The sequence below is a fragment of the Leuciscus leuciscus genome, assembly GCF_965113295.1.
Source record: "Leuciscus leuciscus genome assembly, chromosome: 15".
Lineage (NCBI taxonomy): Eukaryota > Metazoa > Chordata > Actinopteri > Cypriniformes > Leuciscidae > Leuciscus > Leuciscus leuciscus.
This window is the reverse complement of record NC_138739.1, coordinates 31,808,656-31,831,933: the sequence shown is the minus strand read 5'-3', so window position 1 is coordinate 31,831,933 and position 23,278 is coordinate 31,808,656. Positions and strand designations below refer to the sequence as shown.

Sequence of the window (23,278 nt, the reverse complement as noted above, 5' to 3'; positions counted from 1 at the left end):
ATCTTCTTAAAATATATATATACACATACACTGAAACAATTGTAATGCATATATAGATAGAGGTAAAAAAATAAATAAAATAAAAACCTCTGAACTTCCTGAATTGACAGGAAGACCTTCTGTCAGGTTATATCCAGGATATTGCAGTTTATTTGAATCAGATATGGTGGATTTCAAATACTTCATTGACACAAACATACCCTTTAAAAGTAATTTATTTGGTATTTACAGTTGGCCAGTGGAAGCTATGAGAATGTGCAAGATACAAACACTTTCGCCGGTCACAAAAACGTTTCCAGCAACAGCTGATTGTAAAAGAAACTGGCATGAACGTCGTCTCAATACATTGATTGAAAACTTCTAAAGTCTGTCACTCAGTCACACACATACACGAACATTTACAATGGCATATCAGGTGCGAAAAGTTCAGTTTTGCAAAATTTTTGTAAACCATACGTTTTTTTTTCCCCCCAAGAACAAACCGATCGCATGACCATCAGATATTGTCAGTTTTACAGCAATATATATTTTTTTAAATCCCTGAATGTTAAACATTTGGCACAGACCAATCCAGCCAATTAGTATGATAATTGTAACATACAATTTTCTTTTCAAATACTACAGCGCACTGCGATACGCACCATGATATGCGCTAGATTGACACGGCACTGAAAGAGAGAGATATATGCACATTCATCACTAAAACGCACACATAAAGTGATTCAAAACTGATTCAGTAATACAATTGACAGAAAATGTTCTTAATCACCTTGTAAGCCTATTAGCCGCATGGCAACAGAAGATAATTTTCCCTAAAAGTTTATTGGCCATGCCTTTCATTGGAATGCACCAACACAAACTAGCACATCGTCATTTTCAAGAGCGCAATATGAGAGCGTTCAGCACTAGCGATCGAACACTGGTCTTAAATAGGCACTAATGCGATACAAAAGTAGCTGCTGTCTTAAGTTGTCTCTGTACAGGATGCTACATGTAACCCGCACAAACATATTCCCGTTCCCAAAAGCGAAGCGGAATGTAATCCCTTTAGAACTCATTTATGACAGGAATATGGAATGTAAGCAATTGATCAGTAAGGAAAAAAAAAATGCCCTGATAAAGTGATTCAGCAGTTTCCATGAATAGGGTGCAAAATTGGTCTTTTTCTCTGAAATAAATGCACACATCCCAAGCTCTTCACAGAGAACTATTAGATTTGCTATATAAAGTATTTTACATGTAGCTAGTATTATTTTGTATGATATCACACAACAGCAACATAATACTGTTAAACTCATTTGAATAACTAAAAATGCAACATTTGGTCTCAGACTAGCCAGCTCTGAATGATAGATCAATTTAGGCTAAATTTGCAAGTTATTGTATATTCATAGTTTTTTTTTTTTTTTTTTTTTTTTTTATAGAAATGAACAATTGCTAAAAAAAAATTAAATAACTAAAATAAAACAAATCGTTTTTAAATGATATTTAGACAAGTCCTAAACTGATGATGGTTAAACAAAAAGTACGAAAAAAGAAACCAAAACTTCTGCAGGTTCATCTTTTCATTGATTATTTGTTGGAAATTTTTTTTCGAAAGGTTAATATTTTCATTAATCCTTTGCTAAAAACAAACCGAACAATAAAAAAAAAGAAGCAAAGCAAAACAAAACTTTTCTGACAGTTCATCTTTTCATTGATTATTTGTTGGAAAAAACCCACACAAAAAGCAAAGCAAAGCAAAACTTCTGAAGGTTCATCTTTTCATTGATCAAAACAAACGAAAAAAAATTTTTTTCAAGAGTTTCAAGCCCTATTTTGTACACTATTTGTGGAAAGTGCCAGATAAACGCTGCCGTAGTCACTCGTTTGCTGGTCGGTTTTTATGTCCCTGCTTAAAGTAAGTTTGCCACCAAATGCAAAGCACTGTAAATCCGAACACTGAGATATAGCATGGATTGCATATGATGATGCAAGCAAGAAAACTGTTTACATCTGTGCCAACAGCAATGCTACTACATGCCTTAAAACTTATATTTTGGATTTTTATTGAATTATAAATAAAAATACATATATATATAAAAAAAACTGAGAAGTAGAGATGTGTTTTTGGCCATTTTTTTTTTGTTTCCGGACGACAAGATTCATATAGACCCCACGGAGTTCACATTCAGCCAGCATGCATTTGAACACTGGAGCATATTAGCAGGTCCTGAAGACCTATGAAGAAGATGAGATGATCGCTACGGACACTGCAGGAAATATCAGAATAACAAAGGCACCCAAAGGGCTGAGCGTCTCGAACCCTAGCAGTACGTGAGCCCACAGTGTGCATGACGAGTCTCTCACAAATGATTTGGAGGGCAAATGAAGAAGCATTGACGACCTCACCTTGATATTTGATTGGATTGAAGACTGAACCTGCTTATCAAGATGTCAAAGAGAGCAGGGCTGGAATTTTGCATTAAACAGTTCTCCAGAAATGGGATCACTTCAGTTTATGCCAGTCTCTTGGGATAGGATCGGTTGAAAGGGTAAAACAACATAATACGAATAAAAAATAAACTATATCATCTCAAAATAAATCAATAAATATAGAGCACAATTCCAGCATGTTTTCCATTAAATTAAAAAAACTAAAATTCTCTGCTGTATCCTGCAATGCAACATGGACTCAAGACCAGGCTTGAATATAGATGCCGAGAGGGATGAAAAGAAAAGGGATTTTTAAAAGAGCTGTGCAGTAGATCCCTTCCTGTCCAGTCATCCACAATAAGACTAGAACATGAGAAGCGAACAGGAACCGTCCCTGTTGCCCAGTAGTTGATAACTCCAGGGTAAAAGACTCATTCACAACACGAAGAGACGACACCGGCTCATCCGATGCGATGAGCCGAGAAACTTGGAGGAAAAATAAAATTAAAGTGTCAGTAGCTTCCGCCTTAAGCCTCATGAACTCAAAGTAGTTTCTGAATCGCATCCTTCTCTATTGATTCACAAAGTAAAGGGCCGAACGGACTCGTGATTGGGCAGCAGTGGAGGCTTATGGTCACTGTCTGTAGTAGGCACCTAAAAGAGAAGGAGATAAAAACACACATTTAAAACAAAATCTATCAAATGTGAAGTGACACTTCAGGTGCATTGGTGCAGTGTGAACCTTTGTACGCCGCCTCTGGTCTTGATGGAGGGCGAGGGGTGTACGGGCTCTCCACATAAGCATAGCTCGGGTTTATGTTCTCATAGTGCTGTGTAGGAGGAGGCGGCCTGGAACAAAGAACCGAGAGGAACATGAGACTCCTGAAGGACTTCTGATAGCGTATGGGTGTTAATGAGTCAGAGATGGTAGTACCTGACAGGTTTGTGGTTCCGCGCTCTCTGGTACTCGTCCTCTCTGCTACGCACCTCTTCTCGCATGCGTGGTCGTACTACTTCTTCTTGCCCTGGCTAATATGACAGAGCAGAGGAGAGAATATCAGTGGTGTACGCAGGGGTTAAAGCACAAAAAAAGACTAAGACAAGACGATGAGAGACGACACACACGTCATTAAATGATAACTGTGATTATATCAACACATGCAATATCGTTGAAGACGAGACTGAAATGCGTTTAAAAAAACTAACTTTTTTTGTCAAATAAAGGAGGATTGACTGTTTTTACGAGTGTTCATACTTACGGTTGCCAGATTTCAATAATTTAAACCCCCAGTCAAAGCTTTTCTGGTAAAAGAACACATTTTCTACCCGTTTTTTTCAACAGTATCTGGCAACCATGCGCACGTTCTCTCTACACTACTGAAGAAGCGCGTGTGATCTGAAAACACAGACAAGTAAGCTGGAGTTCAGCGATCTTCATTTGAGATTTTCTACTTAAATTAAAGTATCATTCAGTCGGTCTGTGTTCTGTCACGAGCCGCTTGCGCTGTTTGTGCGACTAAATCTGCCATCAAAATGCAGGCTGATATCCAGCAGTGTTTTTAATGTTGATCATATTATACGAGCAAGAATGCAATGTTTCCTGAATATCCACACGATTTCAAATGTGACATTTAATTTTATACAACAGTTCAACAAACAGAAGGGTAACATTAAGTGATGTACTACATTTAAAACAGGATTGTCAGTAGGCGTATTGCTCTAATTTGCAATGAAAGCCATACGAATGAATCTGTGGCTTTAAACGAATCGTGAGATTCATTGATCCGTTCATAAATACAGTCACTTACTTTGTTATGAATGAATGAATGACTCAACTCACTCAAAGACAGTGACTTACCGTCACCTACTGGCGATTTTAATTTAATATTTAAAAGCATCACTTCGTTTTTACCATCATTGCATATTTATTAATTTATAACATTGTTTTATTTAAAGCATTATTTATTTTATAAAGGTATTTATAAAGGTAAAAGATTAACTGGAAAAATCGATTAAAGGGGGCAAATATTGTCCCTTAATGGAAAAGGTGTGACTGCACAAAACCACTGAACTAAGGAAAATTCTAATTTCTCATAAGCTTAATTGAATTGGCCTAAAGAAAAATTATAAATTACATTTTTTGTCTAAAGACTACATATAAAATAGCTACCAAAATTAATATCGGTAACTGCAGTTTGACTAAAAGTTGACAAAAAATGCAATTACTTTTCGTCAACTAAAACTATGAAAGACAAAATGACTAAAATGTGACTAAGACCAATAAGCATTTTCGTCTGAAGATAAAAAAAAAATGGCTGCCAAAATTAACACTGGTTTCCATTTCTCCTCGGGAGGCTGCGTGAGCCTCAACAGCACAACATTGTTGCCATCAATAATAAATTTGTTATCCAATATCAATCGTAACAATAAATGTAATAAATCATTCTCTCTTTTTAGTGATTCCCTAGTTATTTTTTTTGTTTTTGACGTTTTAATCAGGCTAGTTGTCCGGTCGGGGCAGGTAAAAATCCACTTGTCCCGGACAAGATTTTAACATCTCTTAAAAAATGTTGTCTAAAGCTTCAATAGACCATAGAATTTCAAAAAAAAAATGCATTGTAATGTTTAAAGCGGATGTCATGAGAAATGTCAGAGACCGGGGGAGATTTAAAAATGAGCGGATCATTCATAAATCCATAAGATTACCTTTATGCTGTGAAAAAACAAACCAGAAGACCGAACACAACGATGCTTACCTTGTATTCTACCTCGGGTCGTCTTCTATCTATCACTTGCTTCTTCTCCTCTTTCGATCTCTTATACTCCCTTTTCTCTTCCTCCAATAGCAGTCGGGCTAATTCCTTAAATTACATTGCAAAACGCACAACATAATTAGGTTTGGATGTAACAACAACCTCAAATTTATGTGTGTGGGGTGGAGCCCATGCTGTACCTCATCTTTAGCAACTTGAGCGGCTCGTTTGTCAATTTGACTAGCCTGTAAAAAAGATATGCAGTTACTTTTTTGGATTAAAAACCACCAATAATTAAAAGCACAGAGAAAGATTCACTCAAGGTACCTTAATTTCTTCTTCTTGTAGTCTGCGTGCCACCTCCAAGTCTTTGAGCTCCTGGTCCTGTAGGTCTAAGTTGGCCAATCCATGTGTTGCTTCCTTCATGCCATACTCTCCTCTAACCTTTCGGCCTGCAGGGGGCATTAGAGGATATCAGCACAAAGAAAACACTACAGAACTACACTTTATTTATTCACACAGCAGCTCAAGAAGCCATTTTTATTTTGGGATTGAAAAGGAATGATCAAAAATGCAAGTTTGTAGCCGCCGTCAAGATTTAGTGCACAAGATTCCCACAAACCACAATCACCAATGGATAGGAAAAAGGAAATCAAGAGTATGCCTTGACAGCACTCCCACCACCAGATGGCACAGCAAAGTCCAAGAAGGTTCAATCAAACACGTGGACCCAGGTCAATACCTCTCTCTCTGGAGGAAGGGCCAGGGGACGGACCCTCATTTGAAGGGCCTCTGAGAGTGGGCTCCTCAAACACCTCATTAGGGCCTGACGGGAGCCTCGGCCTACTATTGAGATCCTCCCGCTCCAAGCTGTCTTCTGACAATCCTCTAGTTGGGGTGAGACTGTACTCGTCCAGTTCTTGCTCTCTGCTTTTGTGCCTTTCTCTGTTCCCATCTCTGCCTCGTTCCCGTTGTCTGTCTCTGCTAGCATGTCCGTAGCCATTCCTGTCCATCTCCCTGTCCACGTTTCTACCCCTGTCTGTCTGCTTGACATCTCCGCTAAACAGTCGGTCTTGACTTCTTGTCCGGTTTCGATCTCTTGGCCTGTCCTTGGATCTCTGTCCATCCCTTTCTCGTTCTCGATCCCTGTTCCTCTCCTTGTCCCAAACCCTATCCTGGCCGGCAGAGTAATCCTTGGGAGGTTTCTCCTTCTGCCGCACCACAGGCTCCGGGTCGTCCCATTGGTCTGGCTTCTTTCTTCGACGAGGTTCTTTGTAATCGAGATCGAGAGGTCTGTTTCTCTCTTTCGAGTAATCTTCCGGGTATTTCGGTCTTCGCTCAGGTGAGTGATACTCTGGGATCCTTTCCTTGCTTGGAATCTCTGGATGCCTAGCTCGGACGTGTTCAACAGACTCATATTCTGGATAACGACTACGGGGATATATTTCTCTGTCCGGCACGGGAGAGTTGTACGGGGAAAGAATTTGATTGTGTTTGAGATGCTTCTCTTTTCTGTAACCTGGAGAAGTGGAAAGGGGATTCGGCTCTTGCAAGTCTGGCGGAAGATACGGGAGGCTCCTGGCGGCTGCGTGAAAGCGAGTAAGGGAAAAGATGGAGTGCAGAACAAGGAGGGAAATAAAACTTAACCTGGTTAGTACACAAGGGTTAGTTCACTCTGGATAATGCAGGATGTAAAATGTTAAATAAAGCTATTGCTGACAAGTAGTACCAAGCCCTTCAAATGAAGAGGTTACAGCCAGGGTCCAGAATTAACTATGCCACACTTGCCATAATCAAGTGACTGGAGAAAACTGAAAATGTATTTTGCTAAACATTATAAACACACACACACACACATATACATATATACATACATATATATGCAGATATGTCTAAAGTGCATTTGACACTTGCAGAGTGTTAATTTTGGATCCTGTTTTTAGCAACTCCAGTAGAGCACATTAGAAAAGTCTGTTTGTGGGTTAGGTTATTTTACATACGGTAGGTGTTAATAAAAAGGCCCATGTGCATTTTCGTTCAGATTAATGCCAACAAACCAGGACTATGACTTTTTAGACTGCAAATATCTTGTTAACCCTCCTAAAAAGATTTCTTTATCACAGATCGACAGGTCAGGGGTTCAGAAACAAGTCTGATCCCCTCCCCACACATCACTGCAGAGACGCAACACAGGCCTAATTGTTAGCATCCTGGTGTGAGAACAGAGCTTAGCTACGCTGTCACGGTTCGATAGGGAACGAGCTAAATATACTCCTGCACAAAGATGCTGAATCTTTTATGTTGTGCCCTGTAGGCGGGTGCTAATCTGAGCTTATCATAGCAGGGTTCTTATGAACAGAATATCAACAACACGAAGAAATGCAATGCGTGCTGAAGTTTCACCTCTAGGGTTAGGGAGTTTTGGTGAAATGCACTCTTCATTAAGCACCAATGAATAAAAGGTTTGAATGATTGTTTAACGAGGCGAACAGACCCTACGGGTACGATACTGGCTGACCAGCAAGAGGCCCTAAACACATCCAAATGATTGCATGAGAGAATGATTACATAACACGTGAAAGCAAACAGTTTGAATGCAAACACTGGCACGCAAGGGCAGCCATGCAGGGCGGGTTGAGTTAACAGATGCAGTGTTGACATGAACAACTTGCATGTCCAGTTTTGTAGCATTAGTCACTAAATGGTTGCCCATTACGAATGCAACATGGTCTGCTGGTGCCGTTTGAGATCTGAGGCAAGAAAATCTTCCCACAGATCCCTTATGTTTACTAAACAAAATAAGCTGCACACTAACATGCGGTCAAGTTATTTGACATTTTGTTTAACTTCCCAACAAACAGATGAAAGTATCTGGAGTGCTTGGGGCTTGAAATGCATGAAATGTGTTCATTACTGTAATTGCTTCCTAAAGCATAAGTACTAGGGTTGGGCCGATAGACGATGCCATCATCCATCGCGATGGCTGACAGACATCATGATGTTGAGCTGGCATGATTTGTGCAGGAATGTCAAAACTTCAATGTCCTATTTTTGGACATAATTGGTCCTAACTAACAAAACTATATATTTTTTCTAACTTTTTATTGCAAGTATTTTTATTATTTTATTACACAAATAATTATGGAGATAAGAGATATTGATTTCAGATTAAACTGTTTTAAAATCGTACCTGTTTGTATCATATAATCCAACAGTGTACAAAACAATAGTCACAAAATGGCAGCAGCTGCATTTGTATGAAGTTACATTTTTAGTGATTTTGTTAAGTGCTCTTTTCATTTTTATTCATTTTTTTTGTATGAATGGTTTCAATTTATTTTTATTTTAGTTTATTTCTTGTTAGTTCACGTTTTTTTCACTGCTCAGAACAATAGCTTGGGAGTCTTAACTGGTTCATTGCACTGAATCAAACTTTACTGGTTGTATTGCATGTTTGCTTTTGTGTGCAACTAATGAAAACATGTTGTCTGTTTTTTGTTTATTGAATTTACTGGCTACCATGAAAAGGCACAGATTTCAAACTCCGTACTGTGGTAAAATATGTGATGCGGAGCCGTAGATTCGGCTAAAACCCTACAAATCCAGTATGTTTACTGATCCGAACACATTTTCTGTTCTCCAAACCTCATCTTTGCCCGACTGCACACCTTCCACCAGGGGGCGCTCTACACACCTTTGTCTTCATAGTACTCCTCTTCAAAGTTTTCGTCCATCTGCTTTTGCCGTTTTCTCTCCTCTTTCATCTCTCGCTCCTGCAGCTTCCGGGCGATGGCCTAGTTGAGCGCATATAAACATTCAAAAGAATGAGTGGAGCGAAACGAGAATAGCAATGATGTAACAGTCATGGGTGTGGTTACGTCTATGCCTTACTGATGAATAACACACAGAGAATGCGAGTTCTGAAGTGTTACAAACACAATCACGATGTAGTAACGTGACCGATGTGGGCGTGGCTAAATCAATGCCGTACCGATGACCGACACAACCCGAGTGTATGAAAGTTGTGAATGGCTGGAAGGCGGCCTGCTCTCACCTCATCTTTCTCTTCCTGCTGCCTCTGTTGTTCAGCCTGCCGGACTAGTTGTTCTTGAATCTCCTGAGCAATCTCATTGTCGATGCGTTCCCTGACAGGACAGAGGGAAAGAAAACACTTGAGTTTTCACACTGTGAGCTTCTCAAATCAGCCACCTTTCAATTCCTGTGTCTGAGAAGAAATTGCTCTTGGTAGGTGACCAGTCTCCAGCATTGAGTGCAATGGGTTACAAAGAAACATGTTATTATTATCTAGAGCTGTCATCATAATACATTTTGCATTTATTCACAATAAACCCGAAAACATTTTGCGCACCTCACACTTTTTTGCACTTTATTTGTGGCCTGAGAGCTTTTTGGCCTATTTATGTGTGCGGATTTCTGATATTCACAATAAACTTGGAATCATACAATACTCAAACCAGTATTATTTATAAACTTCTATAGTATTTATTAATGTTGAATTAGCTTTTAGTTTTCATTTTAGATTTTTATTTAGCAATTTTGTTTGTGCTTTTGTCATGTTTATTAGTTGTTATTTTTTTTAAATACATGTAATTATAAGTTTTTTGTTTTTGCACTTTTAGTAATTTAACTTGAATGAAAATATACATTAATCTGAAGTTTTTCATCTAATATTTATATTTTATTTCAGCTTTATTTCAATTACCAGAAATTATTTTTAATAGTTTTAGTTAACAATAACAACACTGAATAAAATATAAATTTCCTTTAAGGTTTTGTAAATACTGGTGTCTAACTTGTACTGTGTTCTGGTAAAGATTTACATGAGTTTGGGAGATTAATTCCCAAGTAATCAGTAATGTGATTACCGTTTATAGAGTAATTAGTAAAGCAATCCCATTACAACCTAGTTAACATAATTAGTTTGACTCAGACACATTTAGGACTGCAGAACTGAAGAACACTATCAGGCCTAACACTGTTTTTAAAAGAAGTCACCAAGGCTGCACTTATTGGATTAAAAATAGAATAAAAACAGTGATATTGTGAAATATTATTACTATTTAAATTAACAGTTTTCTATTGGAATATATTAGAAATCAGAAATCAGTCTAATGTGCTGATTTGATGCTCAAGAAACATTTCTGATTATTATAAATATTAATAATTGTGCTGCTAAATGTTTTTGTGGAAACCGTGATAGTTTTTTTTTTTTTCAGGATTCTTGATTAATAGAAAGTTCATAAGAACAGCATTCATTTGAAATAACATTATAAATGTTTTTACTGTCACTGATGATCAATTTGATGTTTCTTTGCTGATAGAAGTATTAATTTCTTAAAAACTAGAATGAGCGCAGATAGTGTGTATTTGTAACAAACTGATGGACGACTAAAATTCCTAACAATATCTTCTACTGTAATGTCTGAGCTGTGGAATGAGTCTCCCCTCAGGCTCATCTCTCTCTCTCTCTCTCTGCCATGCTCAAACTCTGATGATACCATCAGCTCAGAGACCTTGAGACGTCGCCCAGCAGGAAGGAACACTTTATCCGCATGTGGCATGAGCACAAGTCAAAACATTTTACAGCGACAGCGTACTACGAGACGACAAGGCCTTCGTGTGCAGACACAAGCTCAAAGCGCAGCAGGAGCCAAACTAAACTCCACATATTATCTGTATAAAGTGGAGACACAACTTTAAACAACATGAGTTATCAAGGACTGATAGCACAAGTGCACACACAGGTTTATGTCCATGATGTCATCCACTCCTACTTACAGTACACCTACTTATCTTAAGAGACAGCAAAAACAATCTGAAACCAGACGTCTGCTGCTGAGAGTTTGGGAAGGTCTGAGAAAAGAACGACCTTCCTCTCCACATTCTTTCCCAAACAGACACAGTACAGTCTGAACTTTAAACTCTACATGATCCACATCTTTCTGGTCTCATATAGCTTTACGTCTCACACGGGACGAAGAGGATTAAGTAAGTATAGTGGTTTTCAAAGGTCACTCACAGGCGGCGATGTTGTCTCTTGCTCTCGACTTTGGCCCGCAGGTCCTCTTCCTCCTGCAGACGCTTGGCCACCTGTAGGTCCTGCTGCACCAGACGGCTCTTGTGGACGTTGGAGGCCAGGTGGCTCTCGACTGGAAGAGAAGAAGAGGAGAAACCTTTTAGATCATTTAGATCAGTGGTCATCAACCTTTTCAAGCCTAAGATCACATCCAAAGTCCAAATGTAAACCAAGATCTACCACTTGCAAAAAATTATGAAAAAACAAGGCCACAATGTAGTTCTACTTTGACATTCTTTGTTGCCTGTTAGTCACTAGCAAAATATTTATTTAACTATACAAATAGTATATAACTATACAAACTGTCAACTATAATTCAACATCTTCAACAGTAATATAACATTGTTAAGTATTTCCACAGGCTTATTACTCATATACAAACACAATAATCAGTCAATTACAGGCCTAAGCCAATAATGTACTGTTTCACTTTCCCTTTTAAAACATATTTCAAACACTTCAAAATGGAAATACTCAGGTTAGTGCAACTAGCATACAAAATATTATGACAACAGTCATCCTTCAATTCTTCAAAAATATTTTCACACAAATTACAGACCTACATTCATTACCTCAATAATCAATCAATTACAGGCCTAAAACAATCATGTACAGCACTGATTCTCTTTCCCTTTTTCAACAACATAAAACACATAAAACACTTTTAACAATATAGCCAACAGATTTCAAACTAGCAATACTCCCTCACTCTGGGGACTCAGATGAGATTCTCTCCCCACACATATATTCAATGTGATGGCTGTGATTGCACACTATCAGCGCGCGGCAAAAATGACGTCATTGTAACAGCGCGCGCGCCTCCGCATCCGAAGATGCACGACTTTGAACCGAATCTGCCCGAGCAGACGGATATTACTACATATCATCACACCGGCACCCAGTTTGCGCATCTAAATCAGTTGTATGGTCTGGTTTTCCGTCTAAAACAGTTGCGTCAAGCATAAATGCCTCGTCTGTTTGGGGAGGTGCGCGCGCAGTCAGCGAAGGCTCGCGCTGCGGTGCCAGGCGAAAGTTTAAAGCGGTTGTTTTACAGACATTATATGTAAACTATAGGCTATTTGATTGGACAGATATACCCCTCTCCCTCCCCTAGACACCATTTACTACACACAATAGGCTCACACATGTTGCATTTTAAATTAATAAATCATAATGAATAAAAATGTTGGGTTTTTTTTCTCTGATTTTGAAAACTCTTCGCGATCGACTTAAAATGCTTCCAAGATCGACTTGTCGACCGCGATCGACGGGTTGGTGACCACTGATTTAGATGTAACAGACACTAGAGAAGACTCACTTCACACCATGTCTAATGCAAATAAATGACACAAAAGTTTAAGATTGTTTGTGTGTGTGTGAGATGTGAAGGCCAAGTATGGTAACCCATATGCGTAATTTGTCTTCTGCATTTATCCCATCCAAGTAAGAGCACACACACACACACACGGAGCAGTGGGCAGCCATTATGCTGTGGCGCCGGGGGAGCGATTGGGGGTTAGGTGCCTTTCTCAAGGGCACCTCAGTCACTTCCAGCTAGTACTGGAATCGAACCTTCAGGTTACCAGTCTGACTCTAACCATTAGGCCACAGCTGCCCACCTATCTTGAAATCTGAAGCACATGATTGGTTGAAAGCATTTTCATGCAAGACTGATATTTACAAAAAATTTGTAAGAAAAAGTATTTATAAAAAAACAAAAAACAAAACAAAAAAAACACTGAATAATCTTAAATCACTGAATTAGGTTTGAATTTTAACATTGTTTATGTAATAATAATAATAATAATGATAATATTATTAATAATGATAATAAAAATAAATGTAATACAATTATAAAATATTTATTGCAGTTATAGTAATTTAATAATTACTATAATACTATAAGAATTTAGTCATTTAATAAAATCATTATTATTACAGTTTTAATTATTTTAATAATAATAATAATTATTATTATTATTATTATGACTAAACAATATTAAGTCAAAATAATTCAGATTTATTATCAATCAATTATATATTAGGAAATTAAAACAAAAGCATTTTCACTCAAGTCAAATAATATCTAAATTACGGTTTATAATAATTATTAAATAATAATAATAATAAAAACAATCAATAAATTACATGGGGTATTTTTGCGCAATTTTTTTCCAAAGTTTATCAAATGTATGACTGTGGACTGAAAATTAAAAAGACAAAACTTTTAGTGACCGTGTTACATGATATATAATAATATGAGATGGTATATTATACATCTTAACTGAGAGCACATGCTCTGAGATGGCAATTAGAGGGGTCACATCAAACCAGTTGCCGTTTCAAGGCCGAGTCAATGTGCTGCATCGACACGGCAGTAAATCGTAGACATTGACGCAATTCTAGCCGACACAGTGCATCATCTTCCCAAAGTCTGAGCACTTTTTATTGATCCTGTGACTGTGAGCACACGTTATATTTGAGAACGTGTACCAGAAAGAAAAAAAAAATCCATAAATTGAAACATTTATGTGATAGATATAGCTCAAGTCAGTCAAGCCAGGAACGTTTTTTTGCGAGGAGCAATTTGAACATTACATTACGAGTCTGGCTTTCATTCAGCTGGGACGGTTTAGCACCATCTGACAGTGCGACTAAACAAAGTTGATGTGCGACACGCAAGCTGATGAAAGGTCAGGCCTGTTGATTTAATGATTTAACACTCCATTACAGTGTTGTTATTGGTAACAAAGTATTAAAACCTTTCATTAAAATGGTGACACTTTACAATAAGGTTCATTTATTAAACATGAGTTCATGTATTTACTAACATGAACTAACCATGAGCAATACGTGTGTTACTGTTTTTGTTAATGTTTGTTAACGTTAGTTAATAAAAAATACAGCTGTTCATTGTTTGTTCATGTTAGTTCACAGTGCATTAACTAATGTTAACAAGATTTGAATAAAGTATTAGTAAATGTTGAAATTAACATTAACAAAGATTGACAAATGCTGTATAAGTGCAGTTCATTATTAGTCAACTAATGTAGTTAACTAAATATTAGCTTAAAAAAAAAAACGTCATTAGAAATCTTGCCTTGGCAACTAAAAATAAAGCTGAAATAAAATAAATATCATATCAAATTTTTGCTTTAGTAACAAGTGGAAATTAAAGAAATTAGATTGAAGTACTAAGATTATTAAAACTTAAAATGAAACCTGAAAATATAAAAACAAAGGCTAATACAAAATATGAAGAAATACTATAGAAATAATACTAAAATAACTGCTCTACTGTAGAGAAAATAAAGTCTCACGGTCAGTTTTTTTTTTAGGACTTCTCATTTGAGATAACTCAGAAAAACTTTTTTAATAACTGAATTCCCCAAGAGAGAACTTGTGTTTCTAACACCTGCCCACATAAAGAGGGAGTTTTCAGATCTTTCCAGAACCATACAGTTGCAAGAACTTTTTGCAGCAACAAACTTTCTAAGATTTTTTTGGTATGACACAGATACCAACTCTTCCTGGAAACGGGAACTTCCTTTAGATTTGAGTGTCTTTGCAATGTTACATCCTTTCACAAAAACACGAGGACTGTGAAGCACAGCTGGAGGATGTCGAATCGGATGCTTTGTCTAACAGCCATCCACATTTTGTCTAGGTCCTTCACTGTGTCCTTCAATTGCATCGTTCTCACACACACGAGTGCTAATAAAATACACGTGATAGATGTGATCTCTGGTGAAGGTGTAAAACCTCACATTGCAGCAAAAGGGGAAGCTAAGTTGGGACTTTTCGTTCCACTGTGTTTAATAAAACCGTAAAAAACAACAAAAACAAAAACCATAAAGGCTTTGAATGACTCATTCAGTGTCAACAAACAGCTTCAGGATTACAGCTCATAAGATTCCATGCAATAACATTCATGTTAAAAAAGTACAGGTTATACAATAACTTACTTTCCTGTTCCTGAAGGTTGTGGGCCAGACAGTGGTCTTCCAGCACGGCAAAGTCCCGAACCACTGCAGACCGACAAAAAGAGATAGAAATCTGAGTATTTACTGTTAACAAAGAGTTACGTCACAGTTTCAGAACATGCAGGAAGTCCACAATGCAAACCTCAGGATAACAGGTTTAGGTCAAAACAACAAAGTATGAGTTAGTATTGGATTTACACAAAGGTTTAAAAGTTTAGGGAAGAAATTAACAGTTTTATTCAGCAAAGATCCATTAAATTGACAGTAAAGACATTTATAATGTTACAAAAGAGTTCTGTTAGAGATGCACTGATTTCTCGATAACCGATCATTCAGACTGAAATCTGCCGATACCGATAGTTTCGATTTTCTTAAGTTAGACATATTGCATCTTTTTCACACAGATGCAATATAACATGTTTTTCTGACCCCTTTTGACCTTTTGAATCAGGCCTGATCATTGGCTGTTTTTGACTGATAGTGAATAGAATTGCTTTTTTCGTCCGATACCGATTATTGGCCAATACACCGGTGCATCCCTAATTTCGATTTCAAATAAATGCTGTGCTTGATCTTTCTATTCTTCAAACAATCCTGAAAAAAATATAAAATATTAAAGCTGATAAATAATGTATTATTTCCTTCAGCTGAGAAACCTCAGATGCGTACTGTACTGGTCGCCATGATGGTTTTGAACTGCTTGAAATATGATTGGAATCACATTTCAAAAAAGGAAAATACAGTGCAACATGTGCAGTGCAAGTCTGTCACATAAGCTGCATAAAATTATAATGAGAACATTATAATTGTGTGCTTGTGACTTGGCTTTTAATGGTGAGAATTTAGTTTTTCTAATCAGGCTCTCAAAAATTATATAACATTTTTTATTTATTTAGATTTATCGGCCAATATATCAGTCATCGGATTTCAAAAAATAAAGAATTATCACTTTTGGCCCAAAATTTTCATATCGGTGCATCCTTAATTTTATGTTATTTTAACTGTATTTTTGATCAAATAAATGCAGCCTTGGTGCGCGTAAAGGCCGTGACACACGCGGTAACTCGTTCCCTAAACTGAACAGCCAATCATAGTAGTGTATATTTCAAATACATTTATTAATTTATTATTAATTCCATAAGAGCAGTGACGGACGGCTATATTCATAGCAAAAATAAAAAACAAAAACATACAATAACAACTAGGCAATATAGAATCATGTATAGTTTAATATATTATTGTATTAATCGAGGGTTCTGTATTGGTCTAAAACTGCAGGGCAACACACCATTAACACCTCAGTTATAAATATCTTGCGAAACTGAAACCACGTCTTCCACATTCGCCCTTTTACATGCTCTTATCTGCCTTTTTTATGTCTTAACCAGGCCTGATTCTGCACCTGGCAGCCTCCCGGCTACTGAGACACGTTTCATAACACAGGTGCAGAAGCGAAGAAATCATGTACTTAATTTGTGACTGGAAAAAAACCCTCCCTCTAGCCTCTGATACACGCTCTGATAACCCGAATCAGATAAAAGCCACTTTTGCATTTCAGTCTGCAAGAAAAAAACTGCATTACTGTTTCAGGGAATTGAGCGTAATTAATATAACCAAACACACGCACCCAGTTTCACACCATAATCAGACTGTGTGCTACAGTTGTGAGTGAATTTAGCGACAGGTTTAATATTGATGTGAAAAACTATTTGCACAATACTAATTTAACTAGCAATTTTCACATCAGTCTGTGTTTGTGCACTTAGCTTGAGCGAGACATGTGAAGACTAGAGGATAAGATTAAGCCATTGCTGCAGATTTGTGATTAAAGAAGTCGTCCATCTGCTGCTGATTAACAACTTCAGTGTTTCCAGGACAAAAAAAGCTGCGGATATTCATAGCGTTAAATGAGGAACCAATACCAAAATGTACATTTCACAAACTATCCTTTCTACTCTACTGGTTGGTGAAGCACTATTATGGCATCTTAATGCCCTATATAACGGCTGAGTAACATTGGTTTTTATTCTGTCATCATTAGTAAAAAGTAACAACTTCGGTACCAAGTCGGACCGGTCCACTGATAGACGCCTGCTTTCAAATGCTCCCGTCTGTATCTGTGAAAGCGCTCAGTCATCCATTCGGTCATAAAGAGCGTCATTGATGTATATTTACAACATGATTTTGAAGTGATGATCATTGTAGCCAATCACAGCCATATACGATTCCGTTCAACAGCGCTCAAAGAGTCACATTTTTTAAATTTCAGTACCGAAGTAGCTACTTTTTGACGAGTCTAGTCATCATTTGCTCACCCTCACGTCGTTCCAAACCCGTAAGACCTTCGTTTATCTTTGAAACACATATTAAGATATTTTAAATGAAATCTGAGTGATTTCTGTCCCTCCATTGGTAGTCCACACAACTAGGCCTGTCACGATTATGAAATTTGGCTGACGATTAATTGTCTAAAAAATAATTGCGGTTATGCCGATTAATTGTCAGTTTTAGGGCTTTGACGATTAATTGTCTGTGTTAGGGCTTTGGCAATTATGCTGATTAATTGTCTGTTTTAGGGCTTTGTGCTTCATTCATTAAATAATTGTGATGAATTTAATCCTTTGTAAGTTATCATTTTGCAGTGTAAGTTTACAGTTAACACCTTTAAATATTAAATAAATAGGCTATATTCAATAGCTATGACAATTTGTTTATTAAACTTAGTGAGTGTATAAATCAGCAGCAAAAAGTAATTTTTGAAAACATCTGCACAGTAATTTAATAAAATCTAAACATGTTAATAAAAACAAATGTGCACAAACCATGAAAATATGATACGCTACAAAACAGAGCGGAACAAAGCGCGTATGCGCATCTCGGGTGCAGAATGATGTGCTTAATGCAACATGGAGTCGCAGCGATACACAAGTGCGCATTTAAAAGTTCACGGCACAAAGCGAAGAAATGTCGAGGGCACAAATCCTAGTGTATATCAGTCCAACAGTTTATTGATCATTTGTTTCTTCACAGTTTTAAACTCCAGTTATTGTGCGTCTGATGCCAATTCATAGTCCTTGTGCTGTGTAGGCACACGGTAGCGAGCGAGTCATTTAGAAACAGCAAAAAACTCCAGCAAAATAAAGTCATTTTATGCAAATCCACAGCCCTTTATCTACAGATCAAGCATTATAACGTCAATGTCACATTGGAGAAAGTTTTACCGTGTATCCTGTCGTAACCGGACGACGCGCGCTGTTTGAATGCTGAACGGAATGATTGACAGCTGCAGAGTTTGAATGCTGAACGGAATGATTGACAGCTGCAGACGAGTTTGTGAACTTTAATTTAACAATGTAAATATACTACTGTCCCTCACATTAAGCTATGGAATGGCTTCAGATGACTTTGAATATATTGCTAGAAAACGTAATTAGTGCTTGACTGCTTGTCTATTTATTTTGGTTCATGACTCCCCCTTGTGCCGTAGGTCTATAAAAGAGCGCAATAATCGCGGTTGTCTGAAACAATCGCGGTTAGATCAAATAATCGCGATCAGACGGTTATTTAATTATCGCGACAGGCCTACAAACTACCACTTTGACACTTCAAAGCTCATAAAGAGGACGTAAAACTAATCCATATGAATCAAGCGATTTAGTCCAATTATACTGAAGAGACATGATTGCTTAATATGATCTGATGATGAGGCTTTTTTCACATTCAAACATTCATCAACACATTAGCTGTGGTAAACAGAAGCTCAAGCAAGTTCGCTTGATGTACGAGAACCAATGAGGTTCATTCTCCTGTTATGCAGCACATTTGAGCTTCCGCAAAAAAACAATGAGGTTCCTTCTTGAAATTCTTCCAGACTTCTTGCGCTTGATGCTTAAGCTGACAGGACTTAAAAGCACATGCAAATGATAAACGTTCACTCTATGATGTTAATCTTTGCAATTAATCTGTGAATCACATGATCACTGATCAACTACGATCCCTATACTTGACATCACACATCCTGAGATGTGACTATCGTTATATCGCGCAGCCTTACACTGAGGTTCATTCTGTTACGCAGCACGTTTGAGCTTCAGCAAGAACCAATGAAGTTTGTTCTTGCGCCTCAAGAAAGAACAGTTGAGCTTCTGTTTGTTTGCTGATCAATGTATAGGCCTATATGCGAGTAAAAGCCTAAATTCAATCTGTTCATGATTTAAAACGATCAAGTCTCTTCAGAAAATTTGCACTAAACCACTCAATTCATATTAGTTTTGCAATCTCTTCACTTTTTAAGGCGTCAAAGTGGTAGTTGCGTGGATTGTCAATGGACTGACAGAAATCTCTGTCGGGTGAGTAATTGATGACAATTTTTTTTTTCATTTTTTAAAGAGTTTTAATGGCCAATTTGCTGAACCTGTGCTGGAAACCCTTCACTGGGATCTTTCTCAGGTTATCCGTGGTTTACCGTTATGAGAAAACTGGAGCAGTTCATGCAGTTAAAAACTACTGGGTAAACCAATAGGCCTATATATGGGCCAAGTTGATTAATCAGACAATTTTTGGACAATGAGATAAACTGAGAAAAAACATTTTGCTTTCAATATTTTCATTGACCAACTGAATGAATGTATAAACATTTTATATAATAAATATATACTCTACTACCGTTCAAAAGTTTGTGAAATTTGTTTCTTATGCTCATCAAGGCTGCATTTATTTGATAAAAAATACAGTAAAAACAGTAATATTGTAAAAAATAACTTTTCAATTAGAATACATTTTAAAATGTAATTTATTCCTGTGATCAGCATGATCACTCCAGTCTTCAGGGTCACATGATCCTTTAGAAATCACATACTGATTTGCTGCTCAAGAAACATTTCTTATTAACATCAATGTAGAAAACCTGTTTTGCTTAATATTTTGTGAACACCGTGATACATTTGTAAGATTATTTGCTGTGTAAAAAGTTCAAAAGAACAGGATTTATTTTGAATAGAAATCTTTTTTAACATTATAAATGTCTTAACCATCACATTTGATCAATTTATTATCGCATCCTTGCTGAATTAAAGTATCAATTTATATCCACCCCAAAAAAATCTATATCTCTAACCCCCAAAAAAACTAGCTTCCACTTCAAAATAAACTGTATGCAAAATAGTTTAATAAATGTGAGCATGTGACACCTTACTAGAGCATGCAATACAGCCTAAAGCGACACAAACAATATGACATCAATTAAAATGTCAGATTAATTAAGAATGATGATACTCAAGGCACTACTAAGCACCGGCCGAGCAGCGACTGGCAAACAAGAAACAGCTATACAAGGAAGAGCTGAAAGCTACCCAAAGCAAACATGAAACCAACGCTGAACGCATCCCATGAGATCTTAGCAAGGCAGTAAAACCAGCACAATTTTTAAGCCTGCAAGTTTTCCAGACAAACATCCCCAAAATTGCCTCGATGAGCAAAAAGCAGCTGCAACACAACAAAATGCTGAATCCACACGCACGGAACAACTGAAAACAGAAAGCCACAAGGACATTCTTCAAGGAAAAACAAACAGAAACCCATGAGTGAGAAATGTGTCGTTCGTCTTCAAATATCCAAATCAACATTTGCATAAACTTGCACACTTTTATGCAGCTCGAGCACTGGCAGTACTAAATACTATGACATTGTGAAATTATTCTAAATTTCACAGTTGAACACTCACATTTTTTCGAATTAAATCAAAAAAATTCAATAAATCGAAACAAATGAGAAAACACATTTTCACTAGTCTTTCAATAGACTTTTGGGGTTCTAGGTGTATAAATAGGCTCAATGATTCACAACGCTGCCACATCTAGTGACCAATGGATTTCATACATATGCAAAGAGTCTAATGACCACTTTCCACGAATATGGGATACTTTGGTGTCTAATGGCCTTTTTTTTTCTTTTTTTTTTTTAAAGCATTAGAGACACAACGTCATGTTGTTTAAAGAGTAGTTCGTTCTACTCCTCAGCGGTCTCAGACTGAAAATGATTTAAATTAAATAAACAACTAGAAAACAACATTTGGTCCTTAATTAACTAGATTAATTGATTTTTGAATTTGAGCTTCATACCAATAACTAAATCTGAATGAAAAGTAGTTTGTTTTAAACTGAAAATTGTGAATTTGGCATGTCCCACCTGAAGGCAGTCACATTAGTGAAACATTAGTGGGAAAAGAGGATCCATTGTCTATTATCCATAAGATAACAATGAATAAAGAACCGCTTACTCAAAGGTCACTTCCAGACTGAGCAGCTTTTTATTGGCCAAGTTTGTGTTCAAAGTAGGTATGCACTGATACCACTTTTTCCAGAGCGAGTCTGATACTGACCGATACTTAGATGTTTAGCACTTGCTGATACAGAGTACCGATACCTGCATTTCCAATGCATAATAATTAACCCACCATTCATTTGCCAGGCCCGAATTGTCACTAATGCGGATTAGAAGCATTGCATTCAAAAGCAATTTAAAAGTGAGGTGGAAAAGAGGGGAAAACTATCTAATGAGTATGAGTACAAGAGCGCAGTATCGGTGCATCCCTAGTTAAAAGTTTAACAAACTAGTCTAAACTTAAACTGTGAAGATACAAAAATCAACACGGGGAAATTATTTGTCTCATGCAAATTTCCAGATTGTACGTATTTCTATTGAAATGACTGCATTTTGCCATTTGAATTTCACCTTATAAGTATAAATATGACCGCAACTTTAACCTCTTTTAATGCATTTAGGGTAAAATTATTTATTTCAAATTAAATTAATAACTAGAAACCAACATTTGGTCCCAAATTGCTTGCAAATACTAGGGGGCTAATATTTGGATTTCGGTTTCAGACCAATAACTGAATCTGAATGAAAATGCACTCGTTTTAAATTGTGAATTTTGGCCTGTCCCTTAACCTTCTCGACCATATTTCAGTTTAAATCATTTATTTTATATGAATCAAATAAAAAGGAAGTTTAGAAAACAACATTCTGTCTCCAATTACTATAACTGCTTATTGCACTTTTTAGACCAATAATTGACTCTGAACCTCAGATAATAAACTAACACGGGGGCAGAAATGACAAGGTCTGTAAATACTGCCACATTAATCCTCCCTAAGCATCAAATGAGGTTAAAATTAGTGGGTTGAAATCCTGCAAAGCAAGCTTTTCCTTTAATAAGATGATCAGCCACCAACAGCTTGTGTTGCACCACAGTCATCTTCAGTATGCAGATTTCATGCTGAATCTCAACACATGTGCCAGAATTCACACTGCTATCCGCCAATACACACCACACCAACTAAAGCTAATGTTAGCCATTCTACGCCATCTATTATATGATATTTAAGGCAAAACAGGTCAGAAATCAATCGCTTTCTCTTTCTATATTAGATATTTTAATAACGGCGTTTCTCACCGCTGACGACTCAGTATGTGTTGACGGAAATATTTCCGTACATGTTATAAAAGATGACCAATTTACTGAGCCATTCATATTTCAACACAGTGTAATCATATTTAACGTTTTGAATCATCTGACAGGACTCAACGACCATCTCTGAATGAAGCTCGCGCTCGTGTCGTGCGTTTAGATTTAACGTTAAATGCGTTTCTCTCTGCGCGAGACAAGCGCGTGCCATTCGCCTGTTTATTTGAACGCAAACACACAATATGTCTCGGCACGCGCACCATCATCTTCTTCATCTTCACTCACCCTCTTTTACGCCAGGCAGGTTGTTCTTATCAATACTGAAATCAGCCATGTCGTCGGCGCTTAATGTTTCTCTGGGGTTCTGAAGGTTATTGTTTGACAGACTGGTGGCGGTTTCCGTCAGATTGATAAATAAATCCGATCGATGTCTTCGGTAATGTGTCGCTCTGATTGGTTTATGTCGCCAAGCGATGTTTCTTGTCCGTCCGTCCCTCCCTCTCTCTGTACCCACAGCAGATGAGCGCACACACGAAACTGAGAAAAAGCTGAGCAATGTGTG

General features: G+C 37.2%; 1 protein-coding gene across 2 annotated transcripts; it reads right to left on the bottom strand.

Moving 5' to 3' along the window:
- Positions 1-197: 197 nt before the first annotated feature.
- ccdc50a (coiled-coil domain containing 50a) lies at positions 198-23,278 on the bottom strand. 2 transcript variants are annotated; one of them, XM_082139841.1, is made up of 12 exons: positions 23,002-23,278; positions 15,231-15,293; positions 11,209-11,338; positions 9,223-9,313; positions 8,863-8,962; positions 5,911-6,753; positions 5,496-5,620; positions 5,369-5,413; positions 5,172-5,276; positions 3,350-3,444; positions 3,158-3,264; positions 198-3,069 (listed from the first exon to the last, which is right to left on the bottom strand). In XM_082139841.1, exons 1-12 carry the CDS (start codon positions 23,048-23,050, stop codon positions 3,050-3,052), a joined length of 1,773 nt encoding a protein of 590 aa, XP_081995967.1. In that variant the 5' UTR covers positions 23,051-23,278; the 3' UTR covers positions 198-3,049. The 2 variants fall into 2 exon arrangements, with proteins under 2 accessions (XP_081995967.1, XP_081995968.1); XM_082139842.1 differs by lacking the exon at positions 5,911-6,753 and having other exon boundaries at positions 23,002-23,269.

Excerpts from the sequence above, each read along its gene's own strand:
- ccdc50a (XM_082139841.1), bottom strand. The coding sequence starts at position 23,050 with ATGGCTGATTTCAGTATTGATAAGAACAACCTGCCTGGCGTAAAAGAG. Across the intron at positions 9,314-11,208 it reads AAGAGACAACATCGCCGCCT|GGAACGCATCGACAATGAGA; the intron begins GTGAGTGACCTT and ends CTGTCCTGTCAG. Across the intron at positions 5,621-5,910 it reads CCCTTCCTCCAGAGAGAGAG|GCCGAAAGGTTAGAGGAGAG; the intron begins GTATTGACCTGG and ends TGCCCCCTGCAG.